At 45.1% G+C, this 18791-nt stretch overlaps 1 protein-coding gene across 2 annotated transcripts in view; it reads right to left on the reverse strand.

Annotated features, from left to right (window-relative positions):
* Positions 1 to 343: 343 nt before the first annotated feature.
* The window catches only part of KDM7A (lysine demethylase 7A), a 354974-nt gene continuing 336526 nt past the window's right edge, over positions 344 to 18791 (reverse strand). For both annotated transcript variants that reach the window (XM_069227885.1, XM_069227884.1), the window contains exon 20: positions 344 to 5117. In XM_069227885.1, coding sequence (XP_069083986.1) covers positions 5023 to 5117 — 95 coding nt within the window. In that variant the 3' untranslated portion in view covers positions 344 to 5022. The remainder of the gene's footprint in view (positions 5118 to 18791) is intronic.

The raw sequence follows: 18791 nt of genomic DNA on the forward strand, positions 1-18791 counted from the left end.
GGGTACTGGAGGAGGGAGGCATAAACCTGCTTGAAAACAAAAAGCTAAAAAGCATGCAAGAAGTAAATGTGATACGTGGGAACAGTACTACTTAAAAGGCAGGATACTTGCACTGCACTACCTTGAGTCACAGGGAACGGACATTCTTTGAAAAGCAGTTTCTGGTCCTGTCACGTGGTATGGTAAACCATGGGTTGGAAATATGAAAAACCTTGGGCACAGGAAGATGACCGATATTCTTAATCTTCAGAGCAAAAGACAAACCATCTACACAAAATTTCCTTTGCATTTTCAGATAAGCAAATTAAGAAAACGTGAAAAATAAAGAATACAACTTCGAAAACCAAGAGGAACACGACATTTTAATTTCAATATTTAAAAGTACAGAAAACTTGTGAATATTGAAAACAAGCCACTTGACCTCAAAAGGTCATTCAGTGTGCGCTTCTACTGTAAAAACATACAAAGCAATTTGTTTAAAATCCTGTACATATGCTTTCCCTGCCTGCAGGCAAACAAGGGGAAATACTGTTCGTTGTAGGAAAAAAATGCTCTTAGAAGCTGCTGGCAGCGCCCTTTTGTCCAACTAAGGGGATGGGCCGGAGGCAAGCCACTGTAGTGTTCAACAAGCCAGCAGCATGGATAGCAAACTATTCTTTTTGCCAGAAATAGTTGCAAGTGAGTGTGGAAGAGCAACAAAGATACAAAGCTGGCAAAATGTTGCTAGAAAACGAGTACAAAATATTGAAAAAAACATTCTCTCCTTTCAAACAGCAATCTTTAGGTAGAAGAGGAAAACGATCACAACCCTGAACAGAGGCAAAAACCAGAGATAAACCTGGCAATAGATTTTTTTAGCCCACTCCCCTTTTCAGGTTTTCCAAAAGCACGAGAAAATATGGCTTCAATGTCAACATAAACGGAAGATGTGGGCTCGCTTGGGGGTCAAGCGCTTGATCGATGTTAGTCAAACCTCAGAAGTCCACCTTCAACCCAACAACTTCATTCCATCATAGGTAGGGTGCAGCAATGAGCTAAAATGTGTGGCACTATATTACTGACTTATTACGTTTTTCCAGTCATAGGCCTGTACAGTTTTCCTTCTGCCCATACATCCTCAGGCCAGTGCATTTTTGGAAACTCGGACATTTTGACCATAGTAAATTCACCACTTGTCTAACATTTCAAGACCTAAGGAGGGTTTTGGATGTCAACCTCCCTCAAACATGGAGTGATTGCTTCATATTCTGCTATGGTAAGAGAAGATAGCCAGATTTCACAACAGGTTTTGGAAATGAATACACAACCAACCGCACTGCCACATTTTCATGGACTTGTAATATTCCTATCAAACAATGTACCTTACAAAACACTGTTTGAGATGATGAGCTATTGCAGCGGAGTCCCTTTTGAACTCCCTAATTGGAAATGCTGCATGAATACAGAGGAAGAAAGCACCAAACAAGTGCTAAGGTTTTGGTACACATTTCAAAGGAATGAACTAAAACATTGAATTCCACAGGTTGCATAGGTAACCATCTCAGATTATTCAAGCATCCTTCAATGACCGCCCTGGAGCTAGAGTGCACTAGTGGGCAGAAGGTTGTAATGGGTTGTCTTCAAGTTCTTTAAAAACGGCCAGCTTAAGACAACCTCAAGTGAATAAAAGAGGAAATGTGGTAAGGAGAAGCAAGAGGTCAAATAAGAGAATTAAGTCAAACATTTCACCTTACACCCTTGTCCTATTAAAAGTGAACCTTTCAAAGAACACAATAACTCCTGTAGTGTTTTTTATCGCCCTAGGACACAGGACAATCAACAGCACCAATGGTGCACATCCAATGCGGATGCCCCTTCATGATCTTGTGCCTTTAGAAAAGTGAAAAGGGGGTGAGAACTCTTCCACCCAACTTACCAGCGGTTATATACCACCAGGCCCCATTCAGTCCCAACCTGTACGTTGATCCACAAACCTCGACACATCAGTGCTTTAACAACACAACAAACATGCCCAACACGAGGATGCACAAGTGAGGTCATTTCTCCTTCAAAGAGACAATCTTTGGGGAGTCAATATCCAGCAAGTCCTTTTCGCCATGTCCAGTCTCTGACTTAGATTTTACATAGTAGTGCTTATTTCCTAGGCAGACAAAGGGAAGCAGGTGAAATAAAGGGAAGAAAACGAAGGCAGAAGAAAGAGGTGTCCTGCTTATTAGCACAAAGTTCGGTAAAAAACAAACAAACAAAAAAAACAGTGGAGAGCCACCAGGGACATGGAGCTGAAACTGAATCACATAGCAAAGATTAGCAGTGCAGCAAGCTAGGAACTTTATCTGCCAGGAAAGGTACAACTGATGGCATCAAAGGGCACTCAGTCATCGAAAAAGAGGTTAGCTTTAGAACGTCGGGGTATGCAGCCGACGGACACTATTCTGAAGTGCCCCTCCGAATCAACATAAATATGGAAACTGGAACCTCCGAAACCCAGTTAGTTGACCCACACACTTAGTTAGAATGGTTATTAAAGCTCCCACGTTTCACACACCAGAAAAGGATAGATCTCATGTAGATGTTAATTGGTCGCAAAGCCCTAAAGTGGATCCATGGCAGAAACTGAACCACAGAATCAAAAGGTTACATTTAAACCACCATCCCATATATACAGTCTTCTGAATTATTTCTAACTTGTTTACACACAGGCGTTCATTACCAAGTACACATATGAGAAAGAATCCTGTAAGACAGATTTCAAACTCTTGCATCTCTTTGTAGAATCAGTGGTGTACACAACAAACACCACATAAGTCTGAAACCCATATGGAGTAATGAAACCTATGTGTCATTTGGGTCCATTTTAAGTATCTAATTTTTTGACAAAAATACAAACCCTGATAGGTCATCAACCAAACTGCGTCTGTAGAGGGAAATCTAATTAGCAGAGGTAAACAGCAAGCATTTACGCCAACACCTGCAAAGCCTAACAATTGTTAAGAAATTCTAAGTCACTTAGAATAACAATTAAATTGCAGGGTTAGATGCATTATTCTGACAGATGCTTGTAAATACAAGACATCTACTCCTCTACCTTAATATATGTACTTCAGAATTTATAGAGGGCTTGCAGGAAGACATTTATTTGTGTTCTTTTCTTACTTGCATGCCCTCGCGTATATTAATCCTGCACCACGTCTGCACCTGTCAGTGGCCCTGTTAACCATTCTGATGTATTACTGCATTCCCGTAGTTTTGACACGTGGTTCCACCTACAACCTTTTTCCCACTTCCATTCCCAAACCTTCACTGCTCCATCAATATTTTACTGTAATGTTTCTCTGTGACAAATTGTACTTCTGGACTGACTTTAGAGAAGTTAACTTTACTTATCCATTACATAGTCAATTTTGACTGTACTGCAAAAACACCATCGCAGAAAAAAATGATTGATTCAAAAAACAAAAGAATTATTAAATGTTATATTACATAAACATACAAATCTGGAATTGGCTATTTACAAGTGCCTCGGAACCGTTATTTGCTACAAGCTGGCTACAAAGGCTGAATAGTGCCTTCGCAGGTACTATCCAAGAAAGACCCATGGGAAGGAAACGTAGTCTTGTGGGAGTATGCTGAGTCTTGTGAAGTGGAAATGTCTCCCAGACAGTGTCTCCTGCCTTGTCGAATCAGCATGAAGGCACAGTTTGTGTACTGAATGAACCTCCAAAGATACAAGCCGCCCTCGGAGGACAGGACTATCAGAAACAAGCCGCCTTCTAAAGATGGGGCTATCATGCCTTTCAAAAAGTAAAGTTTCACCTGCCCACCTGCATTCTTCAAGTTGGTCTTTCTCAAAAACCTTTAAAAATATCCCAGTTTTTAGCTTATGGATATTTAGGGATTACCTCAATTAGCTTATTGGAGCCACAGCTTGGATTCTGGCTGCAACTGAATGGAGCTTATAGATTGAGCAAAAAAATACAACTATGCAAGAACTCTGCCATTGTCTGAATGCTTTATGGGGAACACCAGCTCAAATAAGAACGTTTGCCATGTTAAAAAGTTGGTCTTTTGTATGGGAAGCAAAATTAAATGAATAGCAAACTGTGATCGTAGATCATAAAATAGTGTTCTCACTTGAGGCTTTGACTGCTGCCATGTTAGAGCAGTAGGACACATTGTTAGTTAAAATTCACTCCTTTTGGAATGGACTCGCAGCTTGCAGGCACCATTCATAACCGAGCTGGAAGAGACTTGAAGGGACATCATCATAACTTCATGACACGAATGTCAGCAACTGTAAAGATACACAGGCAAATCCAACCGTTTTGGGAGGCGTTTCCATTTTCTGCACAACTATTACGAGGTATGGCGAAGAAACCCTAAACTAGGGCTTGAGCACAGTGCACAACTTACAGGGCAAGATCGCAAACAGGGGGGACTAAAGAACAAAATATATATATGAATTTCAGAAAATGCCTTAATTTAAAAGAGAAAACCGCAACAAATCCCTGCTTAAGACTAGAACCTGAATAACAAGTTTATGCTAATCCTGTTGCTGTGGCTCTCCACTGCACTAAACATACATCAGACAAGCACAAATAAAAGCCTTCACATTAAAGTCCAAAATTAATGAGACTCAAAAAAAAGAAGTCTTCCAAATAAATAGATGCTTCAAAAACAAAATGAATTAAAAAGGTCAATTAAAATATTTCCCAAATAAATTACTGACGAGAACGAACCCCTCATCCCCCTCCAAATAATTAGCTGAGATGCTACTGGCAATAAAAAGCTCTTGGGACCCTGAGGAGACGCTGGCTTCAGGTCCTTATTCCCCTGGCCCCCATCCTTATTGCTGAGTGGGCGTGGCACAGTGAAACACGGAGTCCTCTTCCCTTTGTTCATTGAGCAGTGTTCCATACGCAAGAGTGAAGCAAGGCCGTCCAGGGCCGAGGTAAAGCAGCAGCTCCAGGCTCTGCCGGCCCCAAGCTGGTCTGCGCAGGACACGCGGGGACTACACCGGCGACGTTACACAAAAAAACGCGTTTGGCTGTGGCGGTTCAGCTTCAGGATCTTCCCAAGCCGCTGCTTGGCTGTCGCCATTCCTTTCTTTGGCCGTTTGCCTGTGAAGAGAAAGAGCGGAGTTACTTCAGAAGAAAGGGGGGCAGGAAATGCAGCAGGTCAGGAGAAGGAAGTGAAGAAACTGAAGTTAGTCGGAAGAATCTGGCACATGAAAAACCATCCAGACAAATACAGGTGGGTCAAGTTATAGGGACTGAGTTACCGAAATGCTCAAGTCCTCCTGGAGGATCTACGCCCGTAACGGCCGGTCATCAGAAAGCCATACCACTCAGCATTTCGGATACGCATATTAGCTGGACTTGCTGTTCCCAGCAAATAAGCGCACTGCAACTTCCTGTTGTCCTCTCCCGGAATTTCACCTGTTATCCCTGGTGTACAGCCATTTTAGAAGAAGCACTCAATCAGTTGTCCATGCTGTTCCCCCTCTTCCTAATCTCTGGAAGCTGCCCCCTTTCTAATTTGTCTGTTTATTTTACCTTCTCATGCATTTTTGTAACATGGCCCCTCTCACACAGTTGCCAGTATCTGGTACCCACCACCAATCTACGTAAACTAAAGAACGCTTATGTGATCTGGACTAAATATCTATGTCCAAGTACCCTCCCCAATTTCTGCCCTAAACATTACCTCTATCTTGAACAAACTCGATACCCTCACTACACAATTCTCCTTTATATCCCGTTCTCACATGCCTTTACATGTTCATGATGATCGCTGAAGAAATTGTCATACCCACCTTTTCTGCTGCCCATTCAATGACTCTCCAACATTTCAATTTAAATGCCACACAGTGTACTGCCCCACAAGATCTTACCAGTCTCTCTGATAAGGAGACTAGAGAGCTAATCTCATCTGGTAATTGCCCCAATTCTCATTTCTCAGGCCCCTCTCTGTTTGGGGAAAAGAAATCGAAGTTATTTTGAGTGAAAGGAATCACCAGTAACAGAACACCAATCCAGATCCACCCCTCAATCTCATTCACAGCCAGTCACTGCTCCCATCACCAAAATAGAGCAATCCTTTCTCAAATACAACCTACATAAGTTCCACTGAATATCAACAAAAAATTGCCGATCTAACTACTTCAGCTACCTTGACCACCTCAAAACCAGCCTTGAATCTCCCACCAATGAGGCACTCCATTAGCCACCTGATTCATATATCTTCCATGCTATGCGAAGTCGAGAACAGTAATCAGATCTCCACTTTCTAATGATCATCCACTGAAGCATGAACCACAAACTGGCCACTATCTTCAACCTTATCTACCACCCTACCCGGCAACAACTATTTGCTGCACAGCTATTAGAAATCTGTTTCAAGAGAACTCATAAGCAGTGCTGTCTAAGGCGCTTCTAGATCTTAAACCTTGCTCTCACATCTGTGACCCTGTACTGGCAAAGTTAGTGAAAGTATCTGCCCTGCTCTCATCTGTTTCCCAACTTCCCTGCTGAATACCCCCCAGAGGCATGTCACTGACCTTGATGCCCTGAAAAACGGCCAAGTTACTGTGTTACTAAATAAAAAAGGAAAAAGAATCATGGAGAAGACACCAAAAATTTCAAACATTTGCCTGATCTTGGAACTCCCTTGCCTAGCCAAATAAGTAAATCCCTTCATCAAAAGAATAACCTCCATGACAAATCTTTAGTCAGACTACAGATCGGGTCGCAGCACAGAACTGCCATTCAATTACTCTAAAAACCCTCCAATCCTGAATGTCTCATCATTTGAAGCTCAACTCTCTGAAAACCGATGGCGTAAGAACACTGCATGTGAATTCCGAAAAGAATTTATGCCGCAAACCCATTCCTATTCATCTCTTCTCTAGACAGATTCTGCCAACCCGCTGTATTGTAAACCCACAGTTGTTGACAGCACCAATTAGCTAGATTTCATCCTCGACAAGAACCTCAAATTGCAAACACAAATTAATACCCTCACCAGAAGTGTGGTATACCAAATCAGACTCATTTGCAGGATGAAACCCAAATCTAAATTCCAATCTCTAGTCGCTTATTGACTAGGTTAGAGCATTCCACTTCATGTTTGGTGTCCATAAATCAAGTCAAGCCCCAGAAGAGCAGCCCTAAACATGGCTGAGTGACTAATTTCTGGCACCAAGAGATCGAATTACATTACCCCGATAGTACTCGTGCTCAACTTGTACCCTACTGAAATGAGGAGTACCTTCAAACTTGCTTTGCAGTGGCTCACTAGCGAGCTAGCTGAGAAACTGGCCATCTCTGGTGGCTTATGCGCCCTGCGAAGCACAAACTGCCTCCTCCTTGAAACTCCTGCTTTCAAAAAATCTAAAACTAGACAAATCTTCCTGGAGTGAAAAAAAAGTATGGAACTCCCGTCATCCTGGGCTCTAGCTCAGAAAGAATCCTTCATCCAGCTCTTTCGAAAATTAACTCAAAATATAATATAATTAAAAATAAAAAAGTGTCTGCACGAAGCTTCATCTATACACCTACTTTTGGCCCTTGTCATCCTCCTTTCGTTCTGTACTTACACCGTTAACTCCAAAGCACTCCGATACCCACATTGGTCCGGTTAGTGCTATACAAAATTACAAAAGTAGGTACAGTGTATAGGTAAGGGTTTAGCACTGCTGCATTTTGCACACATTCTGTCCATCAAATTAGACAGGTCAGAGGCTACAAGTAAATATTAATTTAGGGGAGACCTCAACAATGGCCAGTACACTGCAACGTAAGGAGAAGGCTGTTGCACAACAGCTTGAAATAATAGGAACAAGTCCAAAAAGATGCAACTTGAAGAACAAAGAAAAGTTAATGTATTACAAAAAAGAAACAGGAAAGATACCTATATTAAAATCTTTAAGTCATGTGCAGCTAAGACAAAAAGGTTAGCTTAATGTAATATAAAGTACATCACACTTATTGCTGTTCAGCTTTACCCAATTCTGACAAAGGGAAGCAGGCTGATTAGATTTGCATAAAACACACCATAAGGCTGTTCACAACACATGAAGCTTCAGGGACAAAATCAGGCAAATAAGAGACTATACATACAAATAAAAACAGTAGTGAGATGCTCAACAAGTAACTAATGCTTGGGGTGAATGAGATCACTTGCATGTTGTAGGAAAATGTCACTGTTAGCATGGTTACTCCCCCACACACACACACACACACTTTTTGCCTAGTGTTGATGCCAACTTTGATTGTAAGTGTGCTGGGACCCTGCTAACCAGGCCCCAACACCAGTCTTCTTTCCCTAAAACTGTACCTTTGTTCCCACAATCGGCACAGCCCTGGCACACAGTTAAGTCCCTTGTACCAATGGCCCTGTGGCCAGGGAAGGTCTCTAAGAGCTGCAGCATGTATTATGCCAACCTGGGGAACCACCATTCAGCACATGCCCACTGACTTGCCGCTTGTGTGTGCTGGTGGGGAGAAAAAGGCTAAGTCGACATGGCACTCCTCTCAGGGTGCCATGCCCACAAACAACTACCTCTGACATAGGTAGGTCACCCCTCTACCAAGCCTTACAGCCCTAAGGTAGGATGCACTATACCACAGGTGAGGGCATAGCTGCATGAGCAATATGCCCCTACAGTCTCTAAGTCCATTCTTAGACAGTGTAAGTGCAGTGTAGCCATATTAAGTATATGGTCTGGGAGTTTGTCATTACGAACTCCACAGCACTGTAATGGCTTAACTGAACACTGGGAAGTTTGGTATCAAACTTCTCAGCACAATAAAGCCACACTGATGCCAGTGTGGGATTTATTGAAAAATGCACACAGAGGGCATCTTACAGATGCCCCCTGTATGTTGGCTCAACTGTTAGGGTAAGACTGACCGGTCTGTGCCAGCCTGTCACTTTCAGACAAGTTTCTGACCACATGGGGTGAGTGCCTCTGTGGTCACAAACAAAGCCTGTCCTGGATGGAGGTGCTTCACACCTTCCCCTGCAGGAACTGTAACACCTGGCAGTGAGCCTCAGAGGCTCAAGCCTCGTGTTACAGTGCCCCAGGGCACTCCAGCTAGTGTAACTGCCCACCCTCCAGACAAGCCCCCACTTTTGGCAGCAAGTCCAGAGAGATAATTAGGAAGAAAAAAAGGAGCACCATCCCCTTGGCCAGGACCACCCCTAAGGTGTCCAGACCCACCCCCCCCCCACCTTACTTGGGAAACCCTCCATCTTGCTTTGGAGAATTAGGACTAATAGGGATACAAATGTGCCCCTCCCCAAAGGGAGTGGGCACAAGGAGGGTGTAGCCACCCTCAGGGACAGTAGCCACTGGCTACTACCCTCTAACCCCCTTGTATTTAGGGGGTCCCTGAACCCAGAGATTCAGATTCCTGACGACCTCAAGAAAAGAAGGACTGCTGAACTGAAAAGCCAGCAGAGAAGAAAAGGAGACAACAACTGACGCGGCCCCAGCCCTACCGACCGTGTCCTGCTTCAAAGACCCTGCAAAAGAAAAGCAATGCGTTCTACAGGACCAGTGACCCCTGAAAAGCCTCTAGGGGACTATCTGCATCACTGAGGACCAAGAAACTCCAGCGGACCTGTCCAACAAGAAGAAAAGGAAACTCCTTCCAAGGGAATCACCTCATGCCAGAAGCGAGAGTCCAAAACCACTCTACACCGGATGCCCACTGCCCGTGTCCAGAGGGTCCAACTATCCAGAGAGGATTCCTAGGCAATTCCAACCAAGTGTCCACCCTGGGCTGACCTCTCCACAACGCCGCCTGCAGAGGGAATCCAGAGGACCACCCTCTGACAGCGACAAAGATATCCGACGCCTGGAGAAGCCCTGCACCCGCAGCCCCCAGACTCGAGAGAAACCGACCACCGGTGCAGGAGTGACCAGCAGGCTGCCCTCCTCCCTGTCCAGTTGGTGGCTTGCCCGGGAAGCCCCCCCCCCTGTGCCTAGCCTGCAACGCCTGTGACCACCGGGGACCCTTTGAGTTCCATTGGGAACCCAATGCCTTGTTTGCACCCTGCACCCCTGTGCCGCTGAGGGTGCATGTTTGGTACCTACTGCCCTCTGACAACGAGGGTCCAAGCAGACTGGAACCAGAGTACCCCCTTTCTCCATAGGGTCCCACATTATTTTGCTCCTGTTTGACCTCTGCACCTAACCAGCCCGGTGTTGCTGGTGCTGGGTGTTTAGGGTGATCTTGAACCCCCAACGGTGGGTTACCAATGCCCCGGAGACTGAACCTGTAAGTTGATTACTTACCTCCAAAACTGTACTGTACTTTCTGTTGAAAATTGCAGTGTCCACTTTTAAAATAGCTTTTTGCCATTTTAAGAAAAACTGTGTACATTGTTGATTCCATTCAAAGTCCTGATTATAACTATGCAAAATACCTTCCATTTAATGTACTTACCTGCTAATTGAATCTCGTGGTTCTAGAAATAAATTAAGAAAGAATATTTTTCTATATGAAAATCCCATTGGTCTGGATTTAAGTCATTGAGAGTGTGTTTCTCTTATTGTCTGTGAGTGTACAACAAATGCTTAACACCACCCTCTGATAAGCCTAACTGCTCAACCACACTTCCATAAATAGAGCATTAGTATTATCTATTATTGCCTCTGTCAAGCCCCTGGGGAACCCATGGACTCTGTGCACACTAGATCTCATTTTGATATAGTATATACAGAGCCAGCTTCCTACACATGTAATCCGATAAAAAGAAAGGACACTACAGCCCAGGCCTATCTCAGGCCTATCTAAAGCAGGTGTGCCACATGGTGTTCATGTTTGATAGTGTCAAAAACTGCAAACAAATCAAGCAGGGATTCAGGTACTTACACTGCACCCATCCAGGGGCATCCAACTATTGTACTACAGCAGGTATGAATCTCAAGCTTAATTTGAGGGCAGATATGATTAAATTCAACATGTTTCTGCATCTGATCAGTAGCTACTCACTTCATCTGTATACTGTGCCACTGAAATACCAATAACTTTCCCCTGCAAATATAAATGCAAGGACCATAATCTGAAAGGTGAAGTAGTGTCAACTGAACAGAAATATAACCAGTCATTACAGGCTCATGGATCACAAAAACTACTAGCTCCACTGTTACCCCTACCAAGTCGATGGCGGTAGCATCAGATGTTTTTCAAAAAGTCTGCCTGTGTCCTGATGACCAATGTAGCTATAAAGGATATAAAGGAAGGGAGTTCAGCCTCAGAGCCTGAGAGAGAGCTGGGGTCAGTGCCCCCGGTTGAAGAGACAGACTGCGTAGGACCTGATTAGTTTTCCTCGGCCACTGCATTATGATACTGCCCTAACTGAGTACTGTTGACAACACCCCGGGTAATACTGATGCAGACATGGACACTTCTGGCACTCCTGGCAGATTTCTCGGTGGGGATATATGGTGGGCTCTCTGGATGTTGAGGCTGAAGTTAACGGGGGCCCAGATGGGGTGGGTCGTGGTAACGTGTATCCCAGAGAATTCAGTGACTACAATAGGTGGAAAGAAATGCAGTACGAACCCTGCACAGGGCTCGGTTGATAATTCTGGCAAGGTACAACAGCTAGGAATCAATGCTCACTTTCAACCTCCTCCCCAAAGTGTCTTTGAAGCTGGGGAGTATTTTTTTTCTCTTTAAGACCAGTCAGTCAACCTGGTCTGATGGAACTTATTTGGAGAGAGTTTGTACCAGGAGGTCAAAGGGTAGTGTCTCCTGCAGCGCGAGTAGTTAGACTGAGGATCAGACTCTGGTCTCAGATTGTGGGCACAGAAACAGAGGTATCTCGCACAGTCAAAAAAAAAATAAGTCTCAGCACCAACTTCAAAGTACCAACATGGATCATGTGGGTGACAGTCTGAAATAGGTCTACTCAACTGCCCCTGCCCTTGGGGGTTACCCAGTAGAGGGGTTGTGTAGGAAGTTGGCTCTGTATGTGCTATTTCAAAGTAAGGAATAGCATGCACAGAGTCCAAGGGTTCCCCTTAGAGGTAAGATAGTGGCAAAAAGAGATAATACTAATGCTCTATTTTGTGGTAGTGTGGTCGAGCAGTAGGCTTATCCAAGGAGTAGTGTTAAGCATTTGTTGTACATACACACAGGCAATAAATGAGGAACACACACTCAGAGACAAATCCAGCTAATAGGTTTTGTTATAGAAAATGAAAATGTCACTTACCCAGTGTACATCTGTTCGTGGCATCAGTCGCAGTAGATTCGCATGTTCTGCAATAGCTCGCCATCTGGTGTTGGGCCGGAGTGTTACAAGTTGTTTTTCTTCGAAGAAGTCTTTCGAGTCACGGGACCGAGTGACTCCTCCTTTTGTCTCCATTGCGCATGGGCGTCGACTCCATCTTCGATTGTTTTTCCCCGCAGAGGGTGAGGTAGGAGTTGAATTGTAGTAATAGTGCCCATGCAATGGAGTGACTAAGTATGCACCTATTTAAGGTTGAGATGATACATATATAAATAATTGAAGGTAACTTCCAAACTGCTACAGGCTCCCGGGGAGGCGGGTGGGCACATGCGAATCTACTGCGACTGATGCCACGAACAGATGTACACTGGGTAAGTGACATTTTCAGTTCGATGGCATCTGTCGCTGTAGATACGCATGTTCTGCAATAGACTAGTAAGCAGTTATTTCCCCAAAAGCGGTGGATCAGCCTGTAGGAGTGGAAGTAGTCTGAAATAATGTCCTTAATACAGCTTGACCTACTGTGGCTTGTTGTGCGGATAACACGTCTACACAGTAGTGCTTGGTGAATGTGTGAGGCGTAGACCATGTGGCTGCCTTACATATTTCTTGCATTGGGATGTTTCCTAGAAAGGCCATGGTAGCACCTTTCTTTCTGGTTGAGTGTGCCCTTGGTGTAATGGGCAGCTGTCGTTTAGCTTTAAGGTAGCAGATTTGGATGCATTTAACTATCCATCTGGCTATACCTTGTTTTGAAATTGGGTTTCCTGCATGAGGTTTTTGAAATGCAATAAAGAGTTGTTTAGTCTTTCTGATGTTCTTTGTTCTGTCAATGTAATACATTAATGCTCTTTTGACATCTAATGTATGTAGTGCCCTTTCAGCTACGGTATCTGGCTGTGGAAAGAACACTGGAAGTTCCACTGTTTGATTTAGATGGAACGGTGAAATAATCTTTGGCAAAAATTTAGGATTGGTCCTTAGGACGACTTTATTTTTGTGTAGTTGTATAAAAGGTTCCTGTATAGTAAACGCCTGAATCTCGCTTACTCTTCTCAGGGAAGTAATGGCGATGAGAAATGCCACCTTCCAGGTTAGGAACTGTATGTCGCAGGAGTGCATGGGTTCAAAAGGTGGACCCATAAGTCTAGTTAGGACAACATTTAGGTTCCATGAAGGAACAGGTAGTGTTCTTGGTGGTATAATTCTCCTAAGGCCCTCCATGAATGCTTTAATGACTGGTATTTTATATAGGGAAGTTGAATAGGTAGTCTGCAGGTATGCAGATATTGCTGCAAGGTGAATCTTAATGGAAGAGAAAGCTAGGTTAGATTTTTGTAAGTGAAGCAAGTAACCCACTACATGTTCTGGAGTTGTGTGTAATGGTTGTATTTGATTAATATGGCAGTAGCAAACAAACCTCTTCCATTTACTTGCATAGCAGTGCCTGGTGGATGGCCTTCTTGCTTGTTTTATGACTTCCATACATTCTTGGGTAAGTTGTAAGTGCCCGAATTCTAGGATTTCAGGAGCCAGATTGCTAGATTCAGCGATGCTGGATCTGGGTGTCTGATCTTTTGGTTGTGCTGTGTCAACAGATTTGGCCTGTTGGGCAATTTGATGCAGGGTACCACTGATAGGTCTAGCAGCGTTGTGTACCAGGGTTGCCTTGCCCAAGTTGGTGCTATCAATATGAGTTTGAGTTTGCTTTGACTGAGTTTGTTTACCAGGTAAGGAAGGAGAGGGAGAGGAGGAAAAGCGTAAGCAAATATCCCTGACCAGTTCATCCATAGGGCATTGCCTTGGGATTGTTTGTGTGGGTATCTGGATGCGAAGTTTTGGCATTTTGCGTTCTCCCTTGTCGCAAACAAGTCTATCTGAGGTGTTCCCCAGAGTTTGAAATAAGTGTTCAGTATTTGGGGGTGAATTTCCCATTCGTGGACCTGTTGGTGATCTCGAGAGAGATTGTCTGCGAGTTGATTTTGTATCCCTGGTATAAACTGTGCAATTAGGCGAATTTGGTTGTGAATTGCCCAATGCCAAATTTTTTGTGCTAGCAGGCTTAACTGCGTGGAGTGCGTCCCTCCCTGCTTGTTTAGATAATACATTGTTGTCATGTTGTCTGTTTTGACGAGAATGTATTTGTGAACTATTATTGGTTGGAAAGCTTTTAGTGCTTGAAAAACTGCTAGAAGTTCTAGGTGATTGATATGCAGTTTTGTTTGATGTACGTTCCATTGTCCTTGTATGCTGTGTTGATTGAGGTGTGCTCCCCACCCTGTCATGGAAGCATCTGTTGTTATTACGTATTGTGGCACTGGGTCTTGGAAAGGCCGCCCCTTGTTTAAATTTATGTTGTTCCACCACAGAAGCGAGAGGTAAGTTTGGCGGTCTATTAACACCAGATCTAGAAGGTGACCCTGTGCTTGAGACCACTGTGATGCTAGGCATTGTTGTAAGGGCCTCATGTGCAGTCTTGCGTTTGGGACAATGGCTATGCATGATGACATCATGCCTAGGAGTTGTAATACCATCTTTGCCTGTATCTTTTGTGTTGGATACATGCGTTGTATGATGGTGTTGAAATTTTGAATTCTTTGTGGACTTGGAGTGGCTACTCCTTTTGATGTGTCTATTATGGCTCCCAGGTATTGTTGTACCTTGCGTGGCAGAATTTTGGATTTTGTGAAATTGACGGTGAACCCTAGTTTGAAGAGGGTTTGTATGATATGATTTGTGTGATTTGAGCACTCTATTAACGAATGGGCTTTGATTAGCCAGTCGTCTAGATATGGGAACACATGGATTTGCTGCCTTCTTATGTGTGCTGCGACCACTGCTAGACATTTGGTAAAGACTCTTGGTGCGGTTGTTAATCCGAAAGGCAGTACCTTGAATTGGTAATGTATTCCTTTGAATACAAACCTTAGGTATTTCCTGTGCGATGGGTGTATTGGTATATGGAAATAAGCATCCTTGAGGTCTAAAGTTGCCATGTAGTCGTGCAGTTTTAGTAATGGCAATACTTCTTGTAGTGTGACCATGTGGAAGTGGTCTGATTTGATGAAAGTGTTCACTACTCTGAGGTCTAGGATTGGTCTCAGCGTTTTGTCCTTCTTTGGTATCAGAAAGTACAGTGAGTAAACTCCTGTGTTTATTTGTGTGTTTGGCACTAATTCGATTGCATTCTTTTGCAATAGTGCCTGCACTTCTATCTCCAGGAGATTGGAATGGTGTGTTGTTAAATTTTGTGCTTTTGGTGGTATGTTTGGAGGGAATTGTAGAAATTCTATGCAATAACCATGTTGGATAATTGCTAGAACCCAAGTGTCTGTAGTGATTTCCTCCCATGCTTTGTAATGATGACCTATTCTTCCCCCCACTGGTGTTGTGTGGAGGGGGTGAGTGACATGTGAGTCATTGTTTAGTAGTAGGGGTTTTGGGGCTTTGAAATCTCCCTCTATTTCTAGGGAATTGCCCTCCTCTATATTGTCCCCGAAAACCTCCTCTATACTGTCCCTGGTAAGTGGACGTTGTTGCTTGTGAGGTGCTGGCTTGTGTGCTTTGACCCCGAAACCCCCCTCGAAAGGGCGTTTTACGGAATGTGCTGTAATTCCCTCTGCTCTGCGGGGAGTAGAGTGCGCCCATGGCTTTGGCAGTGTCTGTATCTTTTTTGAGTTTCTCAATCGCTGTGTCCACTTCTGGACCGAACAGTTCTTTTTCATTAAAAGGCATATTGAGAACTGCTTGTTGAATCTCTGGTTTAAATCCAGACGTTCGGAGCCATGCATGCCTTCTGATAGTTACAGATGTATTAATTGTCCGCGCAGCTGTATCTGCAGCGTCCATGGAGGAACGTATCTGGTTGTTGGAGATGGTCTGTCCCTCCTCAACCACTTGTTTTGCCCTATTTTGGAAGTCTTTGGGCAGATGTTCAATAAGATGTTGCATCTCGTCCCAGTGGGCTCTGTCATAGCGCGCAAGTAGTGCCTGGGAGTTCGCGATGCGCCACTGGTTTGCAGCTTGTGCTGCGACTCTCTTACCAGCTGCATCGAACTTGCGGCTTTCTTTATCTGGGGGTGGTGCATCTCCAGATGTGTGAGAGTTGGCCCTTTTCCTAGCTGCTCCTACAACAACAGAGTCTGGTGGCAGCTGTGTTGTGATGAAAACCGGGTCCGTAGGAGGCGGCTTATACTTTTTTTCCACCCTTGGTGTGATTGCCCTACTTTTGACCGGGTCCTTAAATATGTCTTTTGCGTGCCGGAGCATACCAGGGAGCATAGGCAGGCTTTGGTAGGAGCTGTGGGTGGAGGAGAGTGTGTTGAACAAGAAATCATCCTCGACCTGTTCTGAGTGGAGGCTTACGTTGTGAAATTGTGCTGCTCTAGCCACCACCTGAGAGTACGCGGTGCTGTCTTCTGGTGGAGATGGTTTTGTAGGGTATGCCTCTGGGCTGTTATCTGACACTGGGGCGTCGTATAGGTCCCATGCGTCCTGGTCTTGGTCACCCTGGCTCATGGTGGTGTGAGCTGGGGAGTGTGATGGCGTTTGTGCTGGTGAAACGTTAATCACGGGCGGAGGAGAGGGTGGTGGTGTAACCCTTTTCACCACTTTTGGTTGTGGTGCTTGTTCCGTCTGGAACTCCAACCTTCTCTTTCTCCTAATGGGGGGAAGGGTGCTAATTTTTCCTGTCCCCTGCTGAATGAAGATACGCTTTTGCGTATGGTCCAAATCAGTTGCTTGTAGCTCTTCCTTAAACCTATGCTTTTGCATTTGGGAGGTTAGCGAGTGCTCTTCTGTGTAAGAGCCCGAAGCTGGGTCGCTTGCAGTCTGTTTCGGCATCGAAACTTTGTCTGTGTGTTTTTTCGGCTCCGAGGTGACTTTTTTCCTTTTCGGGGCCGAAACCTCTCGGCGTCGATCTGTTTCGGTGCCGCTGTCTCGGCGTCGAGCCGTGTCCACACCGGCATCTCGGTGTCGAGGCTTGTCTCCAGCACTTTCTCGGTCCCGAGAAGGCTGCGTGCCGGTGTCTCGACCGGAGTCGGACGATCTCGGCACTGTTTGGGCCTTTTTCGGTGCCGACGGTCGGTCACCGAATTTATGGGTCGAGCCATGGCCTGGTGGCAGTGGCGTCCCCTGGGCCTTGTAAATGTTTCTTTGTGTGGTTTTCGACGTTTTACTCACGGTTTGTGTATCGTCGAATCCTTCGGAGTCTGAGTCTTGGATCGAGAAGGTACCTTCCTCTTCCTGTTCCTCGAACTCCCGTTGGGCTGTCGGTGCGGACGCCATTTGAAGTCTTCTGGCTCGACGGTCTCGGAGTGTTTTTCGGGACCGGAACGCACGACAGGCCTCGCAGGTGTCTTCGCTGTGCTCAGGTGACAGGCACAGGTTGCAGACCAAGTGTTGGTCTGTGTAGGGGTATTTATTGTGGCATTTGGGGCAGAAACGGAACGGGGTCCGTTCCATCGGCGTTCCTCAGCACGCGGTCGGGCCGACCAGGCCCCGACGGAGGATCGAAAAACTACCCCGAAGGGCACCGGAGCTCTTCGATCTTCGATGCGGTGTTGAATCTAAGTACGCCGATCCCGAACGCAACAATACCGACGAAAATCTTCCGAAATTAACTATTATTTTCCGTTCCGAAACTCGGAGCGACAGGGACACGTCCGAACCCGATGGCGGAAAAAAAACAATCGAAGATGGAGTCGACGCCCATGCGCAATGGAGACAAAAGGAGGAGTCACTCGGTCCCGTGACTCGAAAGACTTCTTCGAAGAAAAACAACTTGTAACACTCCGGCCCAACACCAGATGGCGAGCTATTGCAGAACATGCGTATCTACAGCGACAGATGCCATCGAACATATATTTTCTTAGTTTATTTTAAGAACCACAGGTTCAAATTCTACATGTAATATCTCATTTGAAAGGTATTGCAGGTAAGTACTTTAGGAACTTTGAATAATCACAGTAGCATATATACTTTTTACATAAAACACAATAAGCTGTTTTAAAAGTGGACACAGTTCACAGTTCCTGGGGGAGGTAAAGTATTGTTATTTTTAGCAGGTAACTAAATCACTTACAGGTCTCAGTTTTGGGTCCAAGGTAGCCCACCGTTGGGGGTTCAGAGCAACCCCAAAGTTACCACACCAGCAGCTCAGGCCGGTCAGGTGCAGAGGTCAAAGAGGTGCCCAAAACACATAGGCTTCAATGGAGAGAAGGGGGTGCTCCGGTTCCAGTCTGCCAGCAGGTAAGTACCCGCGTCTTCGGAGGGCAGACCAGGGGGGTTTTGTAGGGCACCGGGGGGGACACAAGTCCACACAGAAAGTACACCCTCAGCAGCGCGGGGGCGGCCGGGTGCAGTGTGCAAACAAGCGTCGGGTTCTCTGTAGGTTTCAATGGGAGACCAAGGGGTCTCTTCAGCGGTGCAGGCAGGCAAGGGGGGGGCTCCTCGGGGTAGCCACCACCTGGGCAAGGGAGAGGGCCTCCTGGGGGTCACTCCTGCACAGAAGTTCCGTTCCTTCAGGTGCTGGGGGCTGCGGGTGC

Source organism: Pleurodeles waltl, chromosome 4_1, assembly GCF_031143425.1.
Source record: "Pleurodeles waltl isolate 20211129_DDA chromosome 4_1, aPleWal1.hap1.20221129, whole genome shotgun sequence".
Lineage (NCBI taxonomy): Eukaryota > Metazoa > Chordata > Amphibia > Caudata > Salamandridae > Pleurodeles > Pleurodeles waltl.